The sequence below is a fragment of the Molossus molossus genome, unplaced genomic scaffold (assembly GCF_014108415.1).
Source record: "Molossus molossus isolate mMolMol1 unplaced genomic scaffold, mMolMol1.p scaffold_m16_p_6, whole genome shotgun sequence".
NCBI lineage: Eukaryota > Metazoa > Chordata > Mammalia > Chiroptera > Molossidae > Molossus > Molossus molossus.
The window spans coordinates 27,675,974-27,702,393 of NW_023425399.1; the positions used below are offsets into that span (position 1 = coordinate 27,675,974).

Consider the following 26,420-nt stretch of genomic DNA (forward strand, 5'->3'; position numbering starts at 1 on the left):
GAAAGGAGGAAGTGAAACTGTCACTATTTGCATATGACATGATATTGTACATAGAAAATCCTAAAGACTCTATAAAAAATCTACTAGAGCTAATAAATAAATTTGGCAAAGTAGTAGGATATAAACTTAACAGCAAGAAATCGACAGCATTCTTACACACCAATAATAAACTCACAGAAAGAGAAACTAAAAAAAACAATCCTATTTATGCTTGTGGCAAAAAATTAAGATACCTAGGAATAAACTTAACCAAAGAAATAAGGACCTATTTGCAGAAAACTATAGGACATTGAAAAAAGATATAGAGGAAGATATAACAAAGCGGAAGCACATACCCTGTTCATGGATTGGAAGAATTAACATCATTAAAATGTCCATACTACCCAAAGCAATCCATAGATTCAGTGCAAACCCCATTAATATACCAATGACATATTTCATGGAACTAGACCAAATACTCCAAAAGTGTATATGGAACCAAAAAAGACCTAGAATAGCCACAGCAATCTTGAAAAAGAAGAACAAAGTAGGAGGGATCATAATACCAAATATCAAGTTATACTACAAAGCCACTGTAATCAAAACAGCCTGGTATTGGCAAAAGAACAGGCATATAGATCAATAAAACAGAACAGAGAATCCAGAAATTGACCCAAGACATTATGCTCAACTAATATTTGACATAGGTGGCAAAAGCACACAATGGAGTAAAGATAGCCTCTTTAATAAATGGTGTTGGGAAAATTGGATAGTTACATGCCAAAAAATGAAGGTAGACCACCAACTTACACCACACACAAGAATAAACTAAAAATGGATAAAAGACTTAAATGTGACTCGTGAATCCATAAAAATCCTAGAAAAAAATATAGGCAACACAATTTCAGACATCACATGCAACAAAATTTTCACTGATAAAAATGCCTAAGACAAGAGAAACAAAGGAAAAAGATCAATAAATGGGACTACATCAAACTAAAAAGCTTCAGCACAGCAAAAGAAACAAGCATCAAAATGGAAAGGGAACCCACTATATGGGAAAGCATAATTGCCAATGATATATCAGATAATGGGTTAATTTCTAAAATATATAGAGTACTCATACAACTCAACAAAAGGAAGACAAAGAATCCAATTAAAAATGGGCAGAAGACCTAAATAGACACCTCTCCAAACAGGACATACAAATGGCCAAAAGACAAATGAAAAAAAAATGTTCAATGTCACTAATCATCAGAGAGATGCAAATTAAAACAACTGTGAGGTATCACCTCACACCTGCCAGAATGGCTGTCATCAACAAATCATCAAACAAGGAGTGTTGGTGAGGATGTGGAAAAAAGGGGACTTTAGTACACTGCTGGTGGGAATGCAGACTGGTGTAGCCACTATGGAAAACAATGTGGTGTTTCCTCAAAAAATTAAAAATGGAACTGCCATTTGACCCAGTGATCCCACTTCTAGCAATACATCCTAAGAAGCCTGAAACACCAATGAGAAAGAATATATGTACCCCTATGTTCATAGCAGCACTATTTACAATCTGGAAACAGTCCAAGTGTCATCAGTAGATGAGTGGATAAAAAAGCTGTGGTACATATACACAATGGACTACTATGCAGCTGTAAGAAATAAAGATCTCTTATTCTTTGAGATGACATGGAGGGTCCTGGAGAGTATTATTCTAAGCAAAATAAACCAATCAGAGAAAGACAAATATCACATGATCTCACTTATTTGTGAAATATAATGAACAATACAAGCTGATGAACAAAATAGACATAGAGACATGGAAGTGGGGTACAGACTGACAAACTTCAGAGGAGGGAGATGGTGGGGAGGGAAGAGATAAACCACAGAACTTATATGCATGTATGCATAACCAATGGACAGCAATGCTTGTGGTGGGGAGAGGGGCAGGATTGGGAGGAGGATTTCAATGGAGGAAAAAGGAGAAGCATCTGTAACAAAAATTAATTATCAAAAATTGCAAAAAGAAAAAAAAAGAAGAAAAAGTAATAAGAAATAAAATAAAGAATTCTTGGCTTCATTAAATTGTTGTTCATATGTGAAGGTAACAGGATTATATTATTTATACTAGATGTGCAGTGTCTTAGGAGACGTATTATCCCATCTGCCCCTCCTGCAAGGACACTGCGAACTTTAGGGCCACGTTACTGTGCAGGGTTTCCTTAGAAGTGGGATGACCAGAGGCAGTGGTGTGTGGTGGAGAGAGTACAAGACCAAGAGTCTGAAAATAGGATGTTAAACACAACCCAGGGTATGTCAGTTACTCGTGATGTGATCTGCAGCTGGTTACCTTAACTTTCAGGGTTTCTGTTCCAATCATCTGGAAAATGAAAACAATTCCTATGTCCTTAGGCTGCTGGAAGACTCAAAAGGATAAAAAATATGGAATTAAACTAGAAAGGATGATAAGAATATATGTGTAATTTCAGTTAGTGTACCCCAAGAAGTAGACTCTGAGATAAGGATTCAAATACAAGTAGTTTATTTGGGAGGCGATCCCAGGAAACACCAGCGAAGGAGTGGGGAAGTGACAGAGAAGGGAAGGTGAGTTCTCAAAGCAGTTACTACTGTGGGCAACTGGGGCTTGATCCCCTGGAAGCTCTGGAGACTGGAAGAACAGGAACCCCAGAGTTATCCCACAGTGGGGTGAGGGGCCGGGGTATCTGTACTCCCATTTCCATCAGTCATTGGTATGGCTGCGGGGGTGGCTGTCAATTCCTTGTTACTGTAACCTGATCCCCAGTCATGCAGGGAGCGCTCCAGCGGCGGGGGAACCCTTAGGAAAGAGTCGCAGGTCCTGGCAGGTGGGAGTGATGAAACAGGTGGTCTTCAGGGTATACAGGCGGAGCACTGACAGCATCGACTCCATTTCTCCTCTTCCGGGTCCCATTTCAAACAGTGTGCTAATAACCATCAAGACATATATTTGTATAGAGACACTTTGCTGTGTCCCCAAACGTCTTGCTAAATATTATCTCAAGATCTACTTTGTCCGTGGGGACAGCTCCAGCCCACACTTGGCTCTCAGCTCCTACCACCCTATGGCATGGGCCTCGTCCAGCCCTTCTCATAAAGTGCTCCTCCTTCACTCTCCCATCCCTGCATCTCCCTCACCTCCCACCACCTCTAGCCAGGGATTGGGAACGCAGGGGAGCTCAGGAAGAAATTGTTAACCGATAGAATTACATTTAGGGCGCAACTTGGTTTTTCACTTATATTTATTTTCGTTTCCATCCAGAAACTTCATTTTAGAGGCAGATACCTCCTGATGAGAATGGTGCGCTGGAGAGGCCTGCATAACTACAACTCATGGATGATAGCCAAGCCTCTTCTTAAAAATTAGATTTCATCTTTTTCCCTAGCAAAATGTTTAGTGGAAGTGCTCACACAGAGCAAAACAAATTGGCTTGAGTTACTTGCCACTCTAAAGCAACACTCTTGGGACATTTGTGTTTTAAAAACATGTTCTTATCTCAGAGTCTTCTCTTCCTTCAGATGCCAAGACTTCCGACCCCTCATTTCTATCTCTTGGATGCTAGCCCCTGTGGTCGGGGCCATGGCTCCTTTAGCCTTTGCTGGTCTGGCTGACTGTCCAGGTATCTCTTCCTCTTTCTCCCTAACCCACGTAGGGAACTTCTTTTTTAATTAATTTATTTTTATTGATTTTAGAGAGAGAGGGGAAGGGAGAGGGAGAGAGAGTTAGAACCATCAATGAGAGAGAACACCGATTGGCCGCCTCCTGCATGCCCCCCACTGGGGATTGGGCCCACAACCTGGGCATGTGGCCTGACCAGGAATCGAACCTGCAACCTCTTGGTGCATAGTCGACACTTAGCCACTGAGCCACACTGGCCAGGCCCATGTAGGGAACTTCTAAAGTTGCTCTTCAGCTGGAGAAGGTGACTTCGCAAACGGAAGACAACCCACTGGCCTAAGACCTGCTGTGAGTGAGGGGATCAAGAGTGATACAAGATGGTTCTCCCCTGCAGGAATTTCTGTGTCCCCTTCCTCCCCATACGGCCTGGCAGCTTGAGGCCACAGTCACTCCTGGGAGACAATTGAGGGGCTTGATTTTTTCCATCGTCATTTTATTTTTTGGTTCATAGGAGGTGAAAGCCCTCAAAAACAGTGCCTAGAACAACCCACTGCGTGTTCTCAAAAGCACCAGTGATATGCTGGTGGCTTTATTTTTTGATAGCGTGCAACAGAGCTGCCTGCATTTTTCCCACTCAATTGAGTGACTTTTTGATGGATTTGACTGGTTGTTTTGGCATCGCGTAGGCACAAACTTGAGCTGGGCTCCATAGAGGCGGCAAAATCAGACATGAATAATAATCATAATAAACCTTCACAACATTTGAAAGTTTCCAAAGAGCTTTTTGTGCATTCACCTCGTTCTATCCTGAAGCGCCAAGTGACGTGGGCAGGGCTGGGGCTATGGCTCCCATTTTCCGCGTGGAGGACACAGAGGCCCAGAGATGAGTATCCGCTCGTCCCTAGCCCTGAACAGACCTGGATTCTTTTTTTTTTATCCTCACCCGAGGACGTTTTTCCATTTTTTGTTCAGGTAGAGTGGGAGGGAGAGAGAGAGAAACATCAATGTGAAAGGGACACATCGAGTGGCTGCCACCCACACAACCCAACCAGGGCCGAGGACAAACTGCAACCAAGGTACGTGTCCTTAGTGGGAACCGAACCCAGGTCTCTCTGGACCGAAGGCTGACACTCTAACCGCTGAGCCAAACCGGCCGGGGCCAGACCTGGATTCTTTGTCTGGGGCTCTTTCCACTTTGGGGAATAGGATTGAGAGAGACAGAGATAGATAGATAGATGGATGGATGGATGGATGGATAGATAGATAGATAGATAGATAGATAGATAGATAGATAGATAGGTAGGTAGATAGATAGATAGCTGCCTGGTGGGGCCTACATGACAAGAGGCTGGGTTAGAAACCCTTCAGAACATTTGCTTGGGTAGGGCCAGTCAGAGTTTGGGATAGCAGTTTCTGAAGAGAAAAGCAAACATCAGGGCATTGGATGACAGCCTGAGATTGAGATCCTGATGAGAGTAGAGGCAGTCCAGGATTTTGCAGGGGTCCAAAGACACCAGGAACACTAAAAAGCCTGCAGGGCACTTCACCTGCTCATCTCTTAGGGCTTGTGCCAAGCCCAGCTGTGAGGTGGGCACACTTGGTCTTCAGGGTCCCTCCTGCCATGCCAACCTTTCTAACAGTTCCCATTGGCCTCTGGGCACATTTTTTTTTTTTATCCTCACCTGAGGACATTTTTGCGTTTATCTTCAGATAGAGTGGGAAGTGGGTGGAAGAGAGAAAGAGAGAGAAACATCGATGTAAGAGAGACACATCGACTGGCTGCCACCCACACCACCCCACCGGGGCCGGGGCCAAACTGCAATCCAGGTACAAGCCCTTAGCGGGAACCAAACCCGGAACTCTCTGGTCCTCCGGCTGACGCTCTAACTGCTGAGCGAAACCGGCCAAGGCTGGGCACATTTTGCTCCTCCTTGCCCCCCAGCTTACTTGCCTTGGCTTCATCTTGCTGGCCTGCCCCTCCCCTTGGCCCACTACTTCCATCCTCCGGTACCCTAGGGGAACTCCCTGCCCCACCCCCTCCTCCCTGGGCTCCAGCTCTTTGCTCACAGGTGTGACCAACTGCCTGCCAGAGAGAACACCTCCCTCCGCCTCTTCTCAGGTGAAATGCATTCATTGTTACTGGAGACTTCTTGGGGTGAAGCTCCCTCTTGCCTTGGCCCAAGCTGTCAACCTGAGATGTTTGCTCTCCGCTGACCTTTCCTCGGAGGACCCTTCAAACTCTGTGTCCTCCAGGGTGGCTTTCTTGACTGTTCTGGTTCACCCTGACCCTGCACTTCTGTGGGCTGTGGGAGGCTGGGCTGATCGGGCGGTGGCCCCAGCTTCTCTTTTCTACTTCTTTCTTTTTTTAAAATTTAATTAATTAATTAATTAATTAATTTTTATTTATTAATTTGTTTTTGTTACAGATGTTTCTCATTTTTCCCCCATTGACACCCTCCTCCCCTCCCCCCCACCCCATCCCCAGTTCTGTTGTCCATGTCCATTGGTTATGCATACATGCATGTAAGTTCTGTGGTTTATCTCTTCCCCCTCCAATCCCCTCCTCTGAGGCTTGTCAGTCTGTACCTCACCTCTATGTCTCTGGGTTAATTTTGTTCAGCAGTTTGTTTAGTTCATTATATTCCACAAATAAGTGAGATCATGTGGTATTTGTCTTTCTCTGCTTGGCTTGTTTCACTTAGCATAATACTCTCCAGGTCCTTCCATGCTGTCTCAAAGGATAAGAGATCTTTCTTACAGCTGCATAGTACTCCATTGTGTATATGTACCATACCTTTTTAATCCACTCATCTACTGATGGACACTTGGGCTGTTTCCAGATCTTATCTATTGTAAAGAGTGCTGCTATGGACATAGGGGTACATATATTCTTTCTGATTGGTGTTTCAGGCTTCTTAGGGTATATTCCTAGAAGTGGGATCACTGGGTCAAATGGCAGTTCAATTTTTTACTTTTTGAGATAACACTATAGTGTTATAGTCTTCCACAGTGGCTGCACCAGTCTGCATTCCCGCCAGCAGTGTACTAGAGTCCCCTTTTCTCCACACCCTTGCCAGCACTTGTTTGATGATTTGTTGATGGTGGCCATTCTGACAGGTGTGAGGTGATACTTCATAGTTGTTTCTTTTTTACTTCTTTGGAGTTTTCCTTCCTCCACCGTTTGTCCACCCACCTTCTCACCTCCTTCGCCCCTCCTCCTGCTGCTGTTATCACACACACAGTGGGTTTCCAGTGTCCTCCTTATCAATCCCTGCTCTTCCCGTCTAAAGCTTCTAGAGAACTGATATGCCCCCTCCCCCAGGTTTTTCAGACCTCGAGTCAGCAAAATGGAGCTCTCATGGCGAAGCTCCAGGCCTCGGCTGGGGCAGGTTTAAGTGAGGTGGTGCGTTTATCAGAGAGCTCCTGAAATATACCGGAGAAATTGCTTCTGAGGCGGTGACATGCCCTGAATGGACTACTTTTATCCTTTTGACTCCCCTAGTCTCTAACTCTTGTCTCCCAGTACAGGGAGCCTCTTCCCTGTTTGGAGGGACTTCACACATGATCTACATGGGGTGCTGTCGAGTGCTGAGTGAGGTGGAGAAGGGAATGGGTGTGGGCAGAACAGAGGTTGCTGCCCGTATCCCTGCAGCCTGCACTGGCCTCTGGGTGCTTCCTCTGCTTGGGGGATGGACGTTTCCTCCTGGCCTCCTCTGCTTATGGCCCCCAAGCTTCCAGGCTGCAATCCCCCCCCCCCCCCCACACACACACACTGCAGGCAGCCAGTGTGAGGTCAGCCCTGGGTGGCTGGCCAGGAAGTGAGGGCGGATGGTACTGGCCACTGTGGCCTGACACAGGGCACAGACTCTAGGGTGCCCCTGGGATGTGTCCTTGTCCCCCTAGGGATCATGGGGGTTCTCGGCCCTCCCCACCCCACCCCAATTTTCTTTTGAAGGACCTTACAAAGGCAAGGTCCCTCTCCCTGCCCGCTGGGCCAAATGTGAATCATCTTTCATTTATGGCATTTTCTTTCAGTGAAAAACACATAGTTTGACCAATTAAAGCCTCTTTTGGACGAAGCCCCTGACAGAATTGGAGAGGCAACAGAAAAGGACGTCCTGTTCCTATGGTTTTCGTCTCTCTCTCTTTCTCCTGTTTTTCTTTTTCTTTTTTTCCCTTGGTCACAAGTTCAGATTTGGAGGGAAGCAGCGATGGGAATCAACTATGTGCATTCTGGCCTCTTGGCGGCTGTAGGGCTCCAGCTCCCAGCTGTGCAGCCAGGGCCTCAAGGGCAGAAGTGGACACAGAGAGGTCTGGGTGAGCCCCAAGTCTCGGAGAGGAAGGAGGGAAAGAGGGTGCTTGGAGCCCATGGACTGTCCCTGCTGGGGAGGGGGAGGGCCCCTACAGTGGGGGTGAGAGAAGGGGCCTGCTCAGGGGAGCAGGGGAGACAGGATGGGGAGCGCAGTATGGTCTGGGGTACCCCTCAAGGGCTGAGCCTGGTGGAGGGAGGGACTCGTGAGCACCAGCTGAGGAGCACCGAGACAGCACTGTAGGCAGAGTCAACTGTGCTGTCCTGTGAGCCCGGACGCTGACTCTATGGCTTCTGGTGCTGGGGCTGGGGCAAAAGACAGGGCAGATGTGATGTGCTGAAGGTAGCCGAGGGGCAAGACCCTCTGGGGACTTTCAGAATCACTGAGCAAGCCAGGGGAGTGAGGTGCCCTTCAGAAGCAGATGGGCCCGAGCACCTGCAGCACAGGCATCCCTCCTGTCAAGGGGACCCACTTGTACCCGAGGGCTGGAAAGACAGGGGAAATTGAGTCCCAGGAGAGTGGAAGGAAGGAATGAAAGTTAACTTGTTGGGTAATTTGCTGGGTAGATACCATGTACCTGGCACGGTAGCAGGTAATTCACACATACCTCATTTTATTCTAGCAAGAGCTCATTCATTCATTTGGTCATTCAGCAAACACTTACTGAGGGCCTTCGGTCTATTAGGCACTTTTCTAGACACCAGGGATATAAGTCCAATGAGACATGACCCCTCCTCACAAGAGCTCCCAAGGGGGAGACACTAACCCTCTCAGGCTGGATGTCTGGTGGCTTCCTGGAAGAGGCAGTCTTTGAGCTAAGTTTCAAGGATGTGACTAAAAGGAAACATAAGGTTGGTGTTGAACCCTGGCTGGTTTTGCTCAGTGGTTAGAGTGTCGACCCACGGACCAAATAGGCATGGGTTCGATTCCCAGCCAAGGGCACGTACCTCGGTTGCGGGTTCAATCCCAACCCTGGTCAGGGTTATGCGGGAGACAGTCGATGTGTCTCTCTCACACTGATGTTTCTCCCTCTCTCTCCCTCCCTCCCACTCTAAAAAAAAAAAAGATGATGTCGGGAAAGGGTGGCAGTGTTCCACGTAGAGAAGGGATGTGTGTGAAGACACAGAAATCTGAAGCATTGACCTTTCGAGGAAGTATAAATGGTTTCATGTGACTGAGGCCAAGGCTTTGGGACAGGCTCAGAGGTGTGAGGCAGAGGTGGGACAGCCTTTTGGCCTAGGGGCTGTCATAGGTCTGAACACAACAATGAGCCTTAACAGTACTTACTTATTATTTTATTTATTTGGTGGATGACATGACAGATTACATTTTACATATTAATTCTGTCATCAGTGTCAGAGGGGCCAAGTTAGACTTAGGAAGTCCTGTTGAGGACAGTGGCTACAATTTGGGGGAGAAATGACAAGGCCTGGGTTAGGACAGTGGCTTCAGAGATGAAGAGAAATGAATTAGTGACTTGGTCCCCCTGTGCCTCAGTTTCCCCATCTGTGGAACACCTCCTGCCAGTCTCTTGTGGAGAACTGTGTTGATATCAATGAGATGCCAGGTGGTAATTCACCAGGGAGGTGGCACGGGTTCCCAGGAGCCCCATGGTTGGGGGGATGGGGCTAGTGGGGAAGTTGAATGGATGGGACAGGACTGGATGTGGAGGGTGAGATGGTGGCCGCATCTTTTTGCTTGTGACCCCTGCTTTCAGACCCTGCTATCAATACAAGGAATTTAGCAGAGAAAGAAGTGCTCCCCCTTCCCATGGGAATTCCAGTCTAGGAGGGAAGACAGTGAACAAGAAGTGATGGGAGTGGTGCATGCTCCAGAGGGGCAAGGAAGGGGCCCAGTAGGGATTTGGGCATTTGGCTACGCTCTCGGACAGTTCTGCCAAGTGCAGGGTCTCCAGGGAGACCACGGAAAGCAGATGGAAGGAGAGGGAGGTCTGAGACTGGGGGCAGAAAACAGGACTTAGAGCGACTCCTGTCAGATGGCAGGACCGCTGGGTGGGCATCTCTGGCTGAGGCCACAGGTGAGGAGCTGGACCGCAGCACAGAACACACTGGATGTGGGCACCTGTGGGACTCCACGTGGTGATGTCAGCTAGACGAGTGTGGCTTTCGTTGGCTCAGGGCTCATGACTGAATATTCAGGTTTGGACCCATTAACATACATGTGGCAGTTGAGGCCATGGGATGGGGTCATAAAGTGAAAAGAACGAATTGAAAAGAATGTCATAGAAATCATTGGCTTTCCCTCTCTCTTTTTGATAAAGCAGCACAAAACTAAATGACTTTTTGAGAAGATAAAATAGGCACATGGTGAACATTCAAACAGTACAAGGGGGTATGGGGTGAAGGGCGAGTCTTTCCTCACTCCTGATCCGTCAGAGGCATACCAGTTTCTGGAAATGGCTAAGTCTGTAAAGAAAGCAATTTATAGAAATATTAGCATATTTATCTTTTCACATCTTTCTTTCTACATATTTCTTTTAACACGTAACTAAATATTTTGGTGATTATTTCTTTCAGTACTGAAAATCTCTTTTATTCTTTTATACAGCTTCATGGTATTCCATCATATACATGTCCCATAATTCAATTAACCAGTTCCTTACAAATGGGAATTCAGTAAGTTTCCAGGCTTTTGCTATATAAACAATACTACAAAAATACCTTCGTATATACAAACATCATTTAGGGATTAATTTTGGCTATAAGCTCAAACAACAGAGATGCAAACAATATAGAGATTTATTTCTTCTCATGTCCTGAGAAGTCTGGGGTAGGCGAACACTGGCAGTAGTTTGGTGGTTTAGTGATATCATGGCAAAGTCTCCATGCCCTTTTTCCTATGGTTACAAGACGACTGATCCAATTCCAGCCACCATAGCCACATCCCAGGCAGGCGGCAGGAGGGAAGGCAACAACGGGAAGAAGGGTGTATAATCAGCTGAGTCTGTTATTCTTTTAAGGGGATTTTCTGTAAGCCTTCAGTTTTTTTTTCTTACATCTCATTGGCCAGACCTTTGCCAAGCAACCATCCCCAGCTCAAGGAAGGCTGGGAAATGTCTTTTAGTTTGGCTCATTGTTCAGGTTCTATTGTAAAGAAGGAGGGAATGGGCATTGGATATGTGTCTAGTAGTTTTATCTCTAGTACAGATTCTTATAAATGAAATGACTGGATTAAATCTTTTTTATACATTTAACATTTTGATTGTGCCAAACTGTCTTCCAAAGGGGTTTTACCCATTACATTTCTACAGTGCCCTAGACTGCCCGTTTCCCTTCCTCATTGCCCACAAACTGTTGCCAAACTCTTCATGTTTTGTTAATCTGATGGGTGAAAAATGATCTCTCGTTGTTTTAATTTGCATTCCTTTTATTGTGGGTGGAGTTGAATATCTTTTTATGTGCTTAAAATCATTGACATTTAAAGGGTGATAGAAAAAAATGTCATAAGAGAGAATGGGAAACAGTGATTTGGGATGGAGGAGAAAACCAGGAGAGGTTGGGTCAAAGAAGGGGAAGGAAGAATTTCAAGGGGGGATGAAGATGTAAGGGACAGTGTCAGGTTGCAAAGAGGTAAGATAAGAACAAAGGAATGCCCACTGGGTTTGGTAGCAGGGAGACCACTTGGGACCCCAGACAGTGTAGGCTGAGCTGGAGTAGAAACCAGGTGAGCCTCCTCACCTGCAAACTATTACTTTTTCTGTTAATTAGAAGAGTAAATGAATTCAGAAGGGTTAAGTAACCTGCTCATGGTCATAGAGCCTGTAAGGGGGAAGCTGGGATTTGAATCCAGGTATGTTGGACCCGCAGAATCTCTGAGAGTGAATTTCACAGAGGCTCTGGTAGAGGGAGAACATTTGTGTAGAACTGCTGCCTTCAGACCTGGAAGGGGCCTTTGATATTATAGATCCACTTTGCCCCATTTAACAAATGAGAGAACTGAGTACCATTGAGGGGTAAGAGACTTGTTATAAAGTGTGAGAGTTTTGCAAGACCCCAGGTCCTACTCTGATTCAGGGTATTTTGTGAGATCATGCCTTTCTCCAGCAGGGGGCATTAGTCAGTAGTTTGGAATAAGTAGAACTCAACTGAGTCAGCATCTTAAAGCAATTTACCTGGGCCCTGGGGGGAGTCCCCAGCCCCCTGAAGGAGACATGTGTCCAACTTATGTCCTCAAAAAAGATAAGGCTATTGTTAAAGTTTGGGTCGCATCAGTAACCCTGTGGGAGTGGTCTGAGAGCTTAAAGCAGACCCTGGGCTCTTCTGAGATTTGCTGTTTGATCTTCTCTTATGACAGATCCTCTAAATTGTCCCCACCTGGAGTCACCTACATATGGGTTATCATCTATCCTTGGCTCTCAATAAAGCCAACCAGATGGCCATACCTCTAGCCTATTTGATGGTTTATTCATCTATTCATTTTAAACATTTTTACAATTAGGCTTAAAATAAGTGATTATTATTCTAATAAAATATAGATTATCACCCAGATAATCCTTGTTGAGGAGTTTGTTTAGAGTGACAATGTGCCCAGCCTCTGAAGACAAATTATGGTTGGCTAAGTCAATCATGGTAATCTGTTTCTTTTTTTGGCTAGATACTCACTTTCCCAGAAACCCTTGCAACTGATAGAGTTCTGGCCAATGATTACATGAGACAGGTATGAGAAGACCATATGCTGACACTAAATCTTTAACCCTTTTCTTGCTTTTAATGTGGATATGATGCCTAAAGCAGAGTAGTCAACAGAAAGTGATAAGAGATCGAACAGCCTGGGGACGGAGGAGCAGAAAGATAGGTCTTTGGTGGCTTTGTTACTAACCCTGGACTCCCACTTCCAGGTTTCCTGTTATATTAGATAATTAAATGTCTCCACTGTTACCGTTTTCTGAGTATTTGTAGTTAAAAACATTCCTGTTATACTCTCGAGTTTTTAATTTATACAAAGGCTCACTTATTATTCATTCATAAGAGTTGCATTCTTAATATATCTTGGAGACTTATTTTTATCATCACATACAAGTCTGCCTAATTTTTTTCTTGTCACAGTCATGGTGTGCTCCATTACAATAGACATACTACAGTTTATTGCTCATTTCCCTATTGGTTGAAATTTAGCTTGCTTCCAGTTTTTGCTTCTACAGAGCAGAGTTATAATGAACATCTTTTTTTATTTTTTGGTACGTGCCCCTAGCAGGAACTGAACCTGGGACTCTCTAGTCCACAGGCAGACGCTCCAACTACTGAGCCAAACCGGCCAGGGTTATAATGAACATCTTAAACATATGTATTGGCCACTTTTGTCAGTATATCTGATCTGAAGGTTAATTTGTTAACAGTGAAACTGCTGGGTCAAATGCTATATGAGTTGTAACATTCGGTAGTGCCGCCAAATTGTCCTCCAGTAGGGCTCCATCAATACACACAGCCAGCCCCAGTGCACACATGTGCCTGTTTCCATCCTCTCATCAGATGGCTCCCATTAAATGTTTGCATTCCTGGCAGTACAATCATTTTAAAAAAGATATCTTATTTTAATTTGCATTTACTTATGATTAAGGTAAAGCATTTTTTTCTTGTGTATACTGGACACCTGCATTTCTTCTTTTGTAACCTCCCATTTTTACACTTCCCTCCACTTTCCTATGGGGTGGTTAGGCCCTTTTTAAGTTGTTTTTATTTTTATTTTTTCATGAATTTGGAAAGTCAGCTCTCTGACAAATATGTTGCAAATTTTACCTCAAGTTTGCTTTTTATCTTTTTTTTTTGGAACTTTATTTTCATTGTTGGCATTATTACAGGTGTCCCCATTTCCCCTACCTTTGCCCACCTCCACCCAGCCCCCGCTCTGCCTTCCCTCTGGCCATCCCCACACTGTTGTTTGTGCCTATGGGTTATGCATATGTGTTCTTTGGCTAATCTCTGCACCTTTTTCCATCCATTTCTTCCAACCCCTGTCCCCTCTGACAGCTGCCAGTCTGTTCCATGTATCCATGCCTCAAGTTCTATTTTGTTCATCAGTTTATTTTGTTCATTAGATTCCACATATAAGTGAGATCATATGGTATTTGTCTGTCTCTGACTGTCTTATTTCACTTAGCACAATAATCTCCAGGTCCATCCATACTGTCACACAAGGTAAGAGTTCTTTCTTTTATACAGCTGCATAGTATTCCCTTGTGTAAGTGTACCACAGCTTTTTTATCCACTCATCTACTGATGGGCACTTGGGCTGATTCCAGACCTTGGCTATTGTAAACAACGCTGCTATGAACATAGGGATGCATATATTCTTTCTGATTGGTATCTCAGAATTTTTAGGGTATATTCCCAAAAGTGGGATTTCTGGGTCAAAAGGCAGTTCCATTTTTAATATTTTTAAAAATATGTTTTTATTGATTTTTTAGAGAGCAAGGAAGGGAGAGCTAGAAACATCCATGTGAGAAATATCCATCTGCTGCCTCTTACATCCATCCTACTGGGGATCGAGCCCACAACCTGGGCATGGGCCCTGACCAGGAATCGAACCAGGACCTCTCAGTCCATGGGACAACACTCAATCCACTGAGCCACACCGGCAATGCCACTTTTAATTTTTTGAGGAAACTGTTTTCCACAGTGGCTGCACCAATCTGCATTTCCACCAACAGTACACTAGGCTTCCCTTTTCTCCACATCCTCACCAGCACTTGTTGTTTGTTGATTTATTGATGGTAGCTATTCTGGCAGGTGTGAGGTGGATATCTCACTGTGGTTTTAATTTGCATCTCTCTGGTTATTAGTGACATTGAGCATTTTCTTTTCATATGTCTATTTGCTATCTGTATGCCCTATTTGGAAAAGTGTCTATTCAGGTCCATTGTCCATTTTTAATTGGATTGTTTGTCTTCTTGATGTTGAGTTGTATGATTTCTTTATATATTTTGAAAATTAACTCCTTATCAAATATATCATTGGCAAATATATTCTCCTATACAGTGGGTTCCTTTTTCATTTTGTTGATGGTTTCTTTTGCTGTGCAGGTATTTTTCATCCCTCAAGCTGTTTTAATTTTTAGATTGTTGTGTATATCAATCATTTCTCTTATGGCTTCCAGGTTTGAATCTTGTTTAGACAGGACTTTGCACACCGGGATTATAAACACATTTATCAAGTTTTTCCTTCTAATACTTCCATGGTTTCTTTTTACACTTAAAAATGTGCTTCAACTGGATTTTATTTTGGTCTAAGGAAAAAGATAAGGATTTTCTTTATGTTTTCTCCAAATAGGCCCCTGTGCAGCTGAGTCTGAGGAGCCAGACTTGCATTTGGGGATCTGGATAAGTCATGATTATCTTCCTGTTCCCCTCAGAGCTAGACGGTCTTTGGAGGTTTGAAGGCACCAGGAAAGACAGTGTTGTAACCCAGGGGAATGATGCTGTGTGGGAATCTCCACGTTGGAGGGTGGGTGGATGGGGGAGGAAACTGAGGAGAGGAGGGTCTGTTTGGCAGTATCTACTAAAGCTATGCATACTCACGCCTTATGACGAAGCAGTTTTACTCCTGGGTACATACACACTGGAAATGAGCACATGTCCCAGAGATGTTGAAAGCAGCAAAGTTTGTACTAGTCCCAAACTGGAAATAATTAAAGTGTCTATTGATAAGAGAATGAATACATACATTGTGGTAGAGTCATACAGTGGAATACAATTCAGCAATAAAAAACAAACAAACAAACAAACAAACAAACCCCAGTGTGGTATTATTCATGGTAGCCAAGAAAAGGAAACAACCGAAGCATTCTTTGATAGAAGACTGGATAAAGAAGATGTGGTACATATATGCAATGGAAAACACTCAGCCTAAGAAAAGATGAAGTACTGCCATTTGTGACAACGTGGATGAATCTTGAGAATATCGTACTAAGAGAAAATAACTCAGATGGAAAAAGTCAAGAACCGTATGATTTCGCTCATATGTGGGATATAAAACTGAAAGCAACAAATGAACAAACACAACAAACAAAAACTCCTAGACTCAGTAGTATGGTGGTTACCAGAGGGAAAGAGGCGGTGGGGTGAGGCAGTAAAGGGTAAAGGGGTTAATGGAAGGAGATTTGACTTTGGGTGATAAACACACTATGTAATATAAAGATGACGTATGATAGAATTATACACTTGAAACCTTTGTAATTTTATTAACCAATGTCATCCCAATACATTTAATAAAAAACAAAGAACAAATCAGTATACGTGTTATGGGCTGAATTGTCTCCCCCCTCCCCAAATTCATATGTTTAAGTCCTAACCCCCAGTACTTCATGTGACTGTATTTGGAGATCGGATCTTTAAAGAGGCAATTAAGTTCAAATGTGGACATTTGGGTGCCCCTAACCCAATATGACTGTTGTTCTTATAAGAAGAAAATATTAGGAGACAAGACACACACAGAGGGGAGACCATGTGAAGACATGGGGAGAAGATGGCCATCTACAAACCAAGGAGACAGGCCTCAGAAGAAACCAACCCTGCTGACACCTTCCTCTAATTAGACTTCCAGCCTCTAGAACTGTGAGAAAATAGGTTTCTGTTGTCTGAGCCCCCCAGCCTGTGGAATTTCACTATGGCAGCCCTAGCAAACTAATACAACATGTGACTACATGAATGAATCTCACAGATGTTATGCTGAGCGAATGAAACAAGATGTCAAGCACACATACTGTATGATTCCATTTATATGGAATTTTAAGAACAGGCCAAACTAATTGGTTAGCTTCAGGGGGTGAGTATTGACTGGGAAGGGGCACGAGGGAGCCTTCTGGAGTATTGGAAATGTTTTATATCTTGATCTGGGTGGTAGTTGTAAGTTTATATGCCTCTGTAAAAGTCCATCAAGCTGTATACATGAGATTATAGAAATGCAGCAAAAGAAAAAGAGACAAATTCCCGAGAAGAGACAGGAGCACTTTGGCGTCACCTCTGTGTGGTCGGTTCCATCCGCTTTTACCAGCAGGGCGATGGGAATGCAGGCCGAGTGAGCTCTGTTCAAGTCAGCGCCTTCTGAATCCGAGACAAAAATAACCCCGTCTCAAGTATGTTCTTTCCTTTTTTTCCAAATGGGAAAGGCAACGGCTTTTTTCACATCCCCAACCAGAGAGAATCTTTCTCAAACTTTCCATAGAGATTCTCCTTTGGGCAGACACCAAACATGGACATTTTCCACCAGGGAAAAACTGCTGGGGAGCACCAGTCTGAAAAGAGCTAGTTGGGAAGGAAATGATGGCAGCGTTCCCCTCCCCCACCAGCTCTCCGTAGTCTTCTGGGAGCCACGCTAAGGAGCGGCTGTGGGATGTCACCACGAGGTCGCTGATCAAAGGGACAGTGATGCTGCTTCTGCTGCTTCCGGAGGACAGGGGTGGGAGAGTGGACTGGGTCAGACAGCGGCCAGACTCCAGCCCTCTGAGCACCTGGCCTTGTGGGAGGGGAGGTTTTGATTCTCCACTCCCTTCCCCCCTCCCCCGCCAATCCCACAAATGGAAGGAAGTTACAGATGTTAAAAAATAGAGTGTAATGCAATATATAAAACATGAACAGTAGATGGGAGGTGCCAGTTTTGTCTATCTCTGTCCATCTGTCATATGTAGAGAGATCGGTTGGGGCCTGGTTTCCTGGCTGTACCCCCCCCCCCCCCAGACATCTGGCTCCCTCCATCATCCTCTCTTTGTCCAGCGTCTTTGTTTACCTCCTCAACACCCGAAGTGCTGGGAGGTGGGGACCAATCTTTAGGAATCACCTATGTAGGACAGGCACTGTGATGACTGTGCCAGGAAGGAGTTATTTTTCAGATGATGACAAGTTTAGGGGTGTCATGATCTCTAGCTTGAGATCATGTGCCTAAGAGATGTCAGAGGCAGAATTTGAATCCAGGACCTTGGGATGCAGCGCTTGGGCTCAGTCCAAAAGGCTCAGCTGCCTCAGCTTTCCTTTGAAGGATGTTTCTGGACTGTTATATTCTAGCCTGTCTCTCAAGATAAGTAACAGTTTAATGAAATATTTAAAAAGTGATGAATAAAATATAAAAAATGTAAAATAAACACAGGATCAGTATTACTGATTTTTCCTTTTGCTTCAGGCTCTAATATGGCATGCTTATGTCGACTTATTCCTGGGGTCTTCAACCTCTGCCCTGTCCCCAGTGTACAATGGTGCTTCAAAACCCAGTCTCGGGCCGGTTGCTCTCCTTGGTCCACTCTCTTGTCCTTGGAACTCAAATGGATAATATTGTATGCTTTCAATTTTTATCTCAATGTGGGTGACTCCAAATTTTACATGCCCAGTTCTGGGCAAACCACTTCTCTTGGATTCATGCCTTATATTCTACTGGCCTGTTGGTAATCTCTCCCTGAACATGGCTGACCTCCTAAGGTCACCTTGTCCTAAAGTGAACTCACTCCTTTTCCCATCTTGTCCTTGGACTGTCCTGTCAGTGTCTTGTGGTCACCTAGGTTTCCCCTCAGCTCCCTTTTTTATTTCCAGTCTGCTATCAAGCCTTGTTGGTGTTTATTCTCAAATACTTTCTTTCTTTCTTTTTTTTTTTTATAATGCAAAAACAGGTTTATTTGTACACACACTAATGAAGGAAAGCTGTCTTCTGTCAAATGGAGACAATTAAGATTCTTAAGTAGCTGATTTGAGGACCTACTACAATGGGGAAGACTTGCTTTGTTGCCTTCAGACGTCTGTCTCTTTACCTGACACTTGAGCAGGCTTTTTAAAAGGGTCTTCCTCCTGGGCCTGCTTTCCTAATCCCTTATGATATGCAAGCTGTTGTTCCAGGTAGTTCGTGTTCCTCTTCTGTTTATCCAGGCACTTTCCCATGAAGTGTAAGAGATCGGTTTCCTCGCTGGCAGAAGCCATGGTCTTCAGGTTTTGCAGGAGGTTGATTAACTTGTTCTCCAACTCCAGAGCAGACTCTAGAGCTTGTATTCCAGCTCCCCCATTATCTATTTCAGGCCTCTTTATCACTGGAAGGCAGATTTTACTCTCCCATTTTCTTAGATATCTTAGGAATTGCTTTGCATGTTCCCTCTTCACCTCAGCTTGGTCTTCAAAGAATGCGGCATAAAGAGGTACTCCCATGTCTTGGTTGTAATAACAGGCCATAGATAAATAAGCATCACTGATGTGCAGCTCATAAGATGCCATGTGATTAATAGCAACCCTACAATCTTCAGAGAGGAGGTTATGGCCTGGGGATGCCATCTCAGCATTAGAGAAAACCAGGCATAAATAATGCTCTCAAATACTTTCTATAGCTGCCCTTTCTTTTCTAATAACCAGACAGACCATATGTTGAACTGGCCACTTGTTGGGGGTGGAGGGTGGGATGGTACAGAAGAGATGACATAAGAACTATCATTGGTCTGAGGACCGCAGATGCAGTGGGGTGGGGGGTGTTGGGAAAAAGGGATGCATTCCCTTAGAGCTATGTAGACAGGGCAAGTGGAAGTTGAAGGTAGAAATAAGCTCCATGTTTGTAAAACATTGTCTTAGTCTTTCTTTGTGTAAACCTGCTGCCTTCTGGGCACTTGCTGGCTACTAGGAAGACAAAGATTGAAAATCATTCCAGTGCTTGAGAACCTCAGTCTTTTGGGAACATAGACCCACAGATAAACCCCATAGGGCTGTGACATTTTGAGGCACTGAGGAGGGAGCAACCATCTGTGCCTGAAAAGATAGGCTGGAAAAGTTGCCCAGAGGAGAGGATGCTGAGCTGAACTTCAATGCTGAGTGGAATGGGGGAGATGATTGATGTCATTGATGAGGATGTTGGCCATTATGAAGGGGAAGAAGATGATGAAACTCACCAAGGTGATAATGATACACAGGGAGACTCCATCAGGTTGGAGATGATGGGACTGAGGAAGGTACTCCACCTGGGTACCTCTGATGGTAATAGATTGGACAGTAATATCAGCCATTTCAGACTGGTCCAGGAGCCTCACTGCTTGAGTTCAGGTGACCTCTCACAGTCACAGCTTATGATTCAAAAGGCTTATCTGTGCCTTTTTCTTCTTGAACAAAGAAGCATTCAGAATCCAGACATTCATTTGGCTTAAAAGCAGACCATGAAAGTAATAATTCTTTTCTGGCTATTCACTTAGAAGGACTTGCCTGTTCTGGGATAATAAATTTTTTTGCAACTGGACTTCACTTGATTTTAATCTGAATAAAAAGTGACAACTGGGGAAAGAGAATTTTCACACTAATTACTAGTTGATCAGTTGGCACCGAAATCTGACATCTGGTCCCCATTCTGCCTTCCCTATTGCAAAGTCCTATGATTCAGTATCCACAGCTTGATGGGCCTGGGTCCCAAGGGAGCATCTACTCTGTGTCCAGAGAGCTTGTGGAAGATTAAGGGGCAGCTGTACTTCTTACACCCTTCCAGCTCTAGAACCACTAGCTCTTGTGACTGATAACTCCCGATGGGTTTCCTCACCCCAAACTATCTCTCTTATTGGCCTGTCACATGCTCAAACTCTTGTAATTAACACACCACTTCCTTGGCTTTAGTCTTGCATCTTCAGGCAAGGATGGAAGGAGGAACATATAAAGACATTGTTTATATGTTCAAACATTTCAGTGTAACAGAAGTTATAGCTCATGATGTCCTGGGTCACTGTGTTTTAAGGGTGGGGAGGAGGGAAGACCCGCTTAGAGTCTGGGCCCATTCTCAGCGAGCAGGATTGGGTGAGGATATTTGGCAAAAGGGTTGGCAGCTCTGGGACCTCTGAGGACTAAGGATGGGGTCTGCAGGTGATGGGAGGTGGGGGAAAGCCTTGGGTTGAGTAAGGTTTCAAAGTGGACAGAAAGAGTCCTAGTTTACTTGAAGATGTCAGTTGGGGGACCCTGCAGGGGGAAAGATCAGAGACCCTGTGGACATGCTGGAGTCCCTGTCTCTCACCTGTGCCCTGTTGCCACTCTCCACATTAACTCTTCGAAAGGTGGGACCTAATCCCATGATGTGATTCATGGCAGACATGGCCTCCCAGGAGCAGCAAGCATGGCAGGTGAGCAAGGCCCCTCATTCCCAATCTGCTGTAGGGACTCTGTGCAGTCCTGGGTTGCCCGGGCTCTCTGGCTCCCCATGTATCACCCCCAGTTCTTCTTTCTCCAGAATGCTGTCAGTGTGGAGACATCAGGATGCTTTGGAGATTGATGTTTCAAAAAACTCAGAAGGAACTCAGACATTTCTTTGGTTTTAACAAATTTTAGAAAAGCTTTTTCAAGACCCACTTTTCTAAACATCTTTTAAGAAAATGTTTTTATTGATTTTTTTAAAGAGAGAAGGAGGGAGAGAGAGAGAGAGAAACATTGATGTGAGAGAGAAACATCAATTGGCTGCCTCCTGCACGCCCCCTACTGGGGATTGAGCCTGCAATCTGGGCATGTGCCCTGACCAGGAATCAAACTGGGACCTCTCAGTCCATGGGACAATGCTCAATCCACGGAACCGCACCAGCTGAGCAAGATCCACTTTTCTGCAAGCATAGAGGCAGTCTTGGTTTTTCTTCATAATCGGCCATGTTCCCTAACTGTATCTCCATATGAAACACCTTGTCCTCATCTCCTTTCCAGTGGCAAAAAGCCAGGCCTTGGGGACTTCAGAGAACTGAAAATCCAGGGCCAGAAGTTCCCGGGAGCATACCACCTGGCTGAGCCAGCTGTCCTGTTGCAGAGGGTGGCATCTACTTTGGAATTTCATAATCATATGCAATTAGGTCCTAATTTTAGGAAATTCTGAGAACTCATTGGGTAAGTCTGAGCTATTTTTAAAAACATGACATAGAAATTGGGAACCAGACTTTAAACATTATGACTCTAAGACTGATTCTCCTAAGTCACCAGGCATGCCTGTCATTGGTTTGCTTGCAGACCCATTTCATGCCCTTCTCCCTAATCCGTTCTAGGTCATAGAGAACTACATTTCTCAGGCTTCCTTGTGCACAAATCCACTTTATGTACAGAGAGTAACTTGGGAACTTATACCCTGGGGGCTGCTCTTAACTAAAGACTGACAGGTGTGAGGGTACCAATACCCCAGCTGTCCTGTCCCAGATCAGGATGACTCTGGGCAGGGGCCTTCTGAAGTATTAATCCAAAATTACTCTCCTGACACTTTGGTTGATATCACACTGTTGCCTGGCCCTCTCCTTTTCTTACTCCCACTTTCTCACCTTCTACCAGTCCCCCTAACTGCTACCCAGGAACTTGGCTAAAAACTACATTCATTAAAATTCTCTTCTCACGGGAAGTTAGGCGATGGCTCTGATTCATTTTCTTCCTTCTGACTTCTTCCGGTCTGAACCAACTGGGCACCAATTGGGCATACTGTTGTTTGGGCCATTCTGAGAGCCTTGTCTTCCTGCTTTCAATGTAAGTCCCTAGAAGGGATCTTACATTCCCTTGTCTTCCTGAGATGCCCTATAGGCACTGGGATGTCCCTAAAGTCATCCCTTGTCAGAAGTGTAAGGCCGTGGAGGTCACTGAGATCAGATGAGGAGACAGAGGCCCAGAAAAGTTAAGGGGCATGCTGACTAAATGGTACTTTCTTTTTTTCCCCCTGACTGAGATGTGCAGAGAGACATTGTGCCCTCCTGAGTGTTAGTTTGGTTTATTGATATATTATTATTATTATTATTCCTCTTGCTATATGGTATCCTGAGGGGTTCCAGGCCTTTGGCACATGTGGTTAGAAACCTTTCTGAAGTCTTTCTGAAGGAGAGAACCTATGTCCTGTGTTTCAGGCAAGCTCTGCGCCTGGCTTAGGATTTCGAGTAAGGTGGGAAGGTGAGGGTTGGTCAGCTTAGTAAATGGAGAATCACAGCCGGGTTTGGGGCACATGTGTGGGTCCTGAGCATTTTAGGCCAGCCTTGGGTTGGGGAGCGGGGCAGAGAATGCTTTTATGATCAAGTGAAACCTGAACTGAATGTTGAAGGAGTTTCCAAGGCAGGAAAGTAGGAGAAGGAAATTTCCTCCAAATTCAGTATACAACCGCCATTGGATATAAAGATGATGCTTTTTTATTTAGAAAGATAGTTTTGCAATAGGAGTGTGAGAAAAGTTTAGGGGCAAATGGGGTTTAAATCCCAGCTCCATCACTTTCTTTGTAACCTTGAGTTAGTTTCTAAAATTCTCAGAACATTGATATCTTCATCTGTGAATTGAGATGATAAATCCTACCCAGCTCACCCAGCTCAAATGAGATGAACAGATTCCTGACTTGCACAAAGCACTTGAGCAATAGCTGTTATGTTCCCAAGAAGAAGGCACTCAGGTGAGGATGTGAGTGCAACTACTTTACTTGGGAAGTGATCCCAGTAAACAGTGGATGGGGAGTGGGAAGTGAGACAGGGAAGGAAAGTCAGCCCATATAGGAGTGTTTCCAATCCAGGTAACCTCTGGGGCGGCTGGGGCTTTGTCCCACCAGGGAACCCTGGGGGCAGTGTAGAGCACATGACTCTGGGTGGTCCCCATCTAAGGGAGAGGGAGCTACAGGAGTTGGAAAGAGTTCAGCAAGACCAGCCAAAGACTCAAAGAACATTTAGCCCAAGGAAATTCCAGGAGAGAAAGAGTGGTGAAAAGGGTGGCTGGATCCTGGCATCTGCCTCCCACTTAGAGCAGGGAGGGTAGAATGGGTTTACAGGAATGATCCAGGTCGGGATGGGAAGCTGCCTTTGCAAACTAGTTGGGGGAGGGGGGGCGGCGACTCCATTTTTTCCACTATACTACAACATAGGAGCAATTAGCTTTGGTTGGGGCTGGTTAAAGGGGACCCTGAAAGTGTGCTGAGCAATTTGTTAGGTGGCAAACCTTCTGATGGGGAGATAAAGGCCTTGGATTTTTTTTTTTTACCCTCACCCGAGGATATTTTTTATTTATCTTCAGGTAGAGAGAGAGGGAGAGAAAGGGAGAGAGAGAGAGAGAAACATAGACGTGAGAGGAACACATAGACTGGTTTGCCTCCTGCGTGACCTCGACTAGGACCGGGGACGAACCACAATCGAGGTACGTGCCCTTGGTTGGGATCAAACCCGGGACTCATTGGTCCATGGGCTGATGCTCTACCACTGAACCAAACTGGCCAGGGCAAGGCCTTGGTTTTATTAATTCCAGTTTTTTCATTAATGGGATGAATACTTTTTTTGTCTTACATTAAAATTTTAAAAATTGAACTATATTACACATTCCAAAAAATTGACAAAAATGTACTTGATGAATTTTCACAAACTGACTCACCCATGTAATCAGCACCTAGTTAAACAGAATATGACTAACACTTCAAAAGCCCCCTACCTTGTGCCCTCTTCCCAGATACTGTGTATTCACAAGGGTAACCACTATCCTGACTGTTCTTGAACTTCATGTAAATTTTGTCTATTCTTAAAATTCATGTAAATGGAACCATTCAGTGCATATTCTTTTATGTTGGACAGCTTTCCTTCAATATCATGTGTAAGATCTTTCCATGTTGTATGTAGCAACAGGTAATTTTCATTGCCGTATAGTATTCCACTTTATGACCATACCATGCTTTATTTATTCATTCTGCTTTTCTTTTAAAATGTGTTTTTATTGATTTTTTAGAGAGAGAGGAAGAAAGAGAGACAGAGAGATAGAAACATCGATGTGAGAGAGAAACATTGATTGGCCACCTTCTTCATGCCCCCCACTGGGGATCAAGCCCCCAACCCGGGCATGTGCCCTGACCGGGAATCGAACCAGGACCCCTCGGTTTGTGGGATGACACTCAGTCCACTGAGCCGCACTGGCCGGGCTATTCACTCTGCTTTTGTTGGGCATGTGAACTGTTTCTAATCTTTGGCTATTATAAATAAAGCTCCTCTGATGTTCTTGTGCATATCTCGATGGGTATGTTTGCATTTCTGTTGCTCATATACCAAGGAGTGGGCTTGCTGGACTACAGGGTAGGCATCTTTTTAGAATTTGTAGATACTACAAAGTAGTTTTCTAAAATGTTTCCATCGACCTCTCTCTCACCAGTAATGTGTGAGATTTCTAATTGTTCCTCATTCTTCCCAATATTTGGTACTTTTTGTCTTTTTCATTTTAGCCATCCTGATGGTTGTGTAGTAATATTACATTGTGTTTTTAAAAATTTATTTTAATTATAGTTGACATGCAATAGTGTATTAGTTTTAAGTGTATAACATAGTGATTCAACATTTATGTACTTTACAAAGTGGTCACCACAATAGGTTAGTAACCATCTGTCACTGTAGATCATTATTACAATATTATTGTCTCTATTCCCTATGTGCATTATATCCCTGTGACTTATTTTATTTTATTATAATTATTTTTAATTCTCACCTAAGGATATTTTTCCATTTATCTTCCGATAGAGTGGGAGGGAGGAGGGAGGGAGAGGGAGGGAGAGAGAGAGACATCAATGTGAGAAGGACACATTGACTGGCTGCCTCCTGCACGACCCTGACCAGGGCCAGGGACGAACCACAACTGGCTGGAATCGAACCTGTGACTCATTGGTCCGAGGACCGACACTCTACCGCTGAGCCAAACCAGCCAGGGCCCTGTGACTTATTTGAAAACTGGAGTTTGGCCCTGGCGTGTTTGGCTCAGCAGTTAGAGTTTTGGCCCTCAGACCAATGAGTCTTGGGTTCAATTTCAGTCAAGGACATGTACCTCAGTTGAGGTTTTTCCCCAGCCCTGGTCAGGTCATGTGGGAAGCAACCAGTCGGTGTGGCTCTATCACATTGATGTTTCTCTCTGTTGCTCTTTCTCCTTCCCTCCCACTCTATCTAATGATAAATAGAAAAATATCTTCTGATGAGGAATAAAATAAATAAATAAATAAATACATAAAACTGGAAGTTTGTACCTCTTAATTTTTTTTTATTTTTTTTTATCCTCACTCGAGGACATTCCTGCATTTATTTCCAGATAGAGCTCGGGAGAAGCGGGGAAGAGAGAGAGAAACATCAATGTGAGAGAAACATCAATGTGAGAGAGAGACATCGAGTGGTTGCCACCCACACGACCCCAACAAACTGCAACCAAGGTACATGCCCTTAGTGGGAACCGAACAGGGACTCTGGTCCGAAGGCCAAACTGGCCAGGGCTGTACCTCTTAATTCTTTTCCCCTTTCCCCATTGTGGTGTTAATTTGCTAATTTCCTTATGACTAATGAAGTTGGGTACCTTTTCATATGTTTATTGACCATTTAGATGTCCTATTTAGTGAAGTGCTTGTTCAAAACTTTTGCCCATTCTCCTGTTGGGTTGTCTGTTGTTTTCTTATTGATTGTACACAGGAGCTGTGTGAGTTTGAGCACATTTCTCTCCCTTTACAGACCTTTGATTTCTTACCTTGGCTCTGTTATTGTGGAGTTAACTCCAACTTCCAAGACTGTGGTGGACACACAATCTGGGCTTTCAAACC

At 44.4% G+C, this 26,420-nt stretch overlaps 1 protein-coding gene and 1 pseudogene across 1 annotated transcript; one reads left to right on the forward strand and one right to left on the reverse strand.

Annotated features, from left to right (window-relative positions):
* Positions 1-18,664: 18,664 nt before the first annotated feature.
* Positions 18,665-19,195, reverse strand: LOC118618506 (ferritin, heavy subunit-like). The gene has a single exon (XM_036244775.1). The coding sequence runs from the start codon at positions 19,193-19,195 to the stop codon at positions 18,665-18,667; it is 531 nt and encodes a 176-aa protein (XP_036100668.1).
* Positions 19,196-19,737: 542 nt separating this feature from the next.
* LOC118618507 overlaps positions 19,738-26,420 on the forward strand; it is a 117,627-nt pseudogene continuing 110,944 nt past the window's right edge.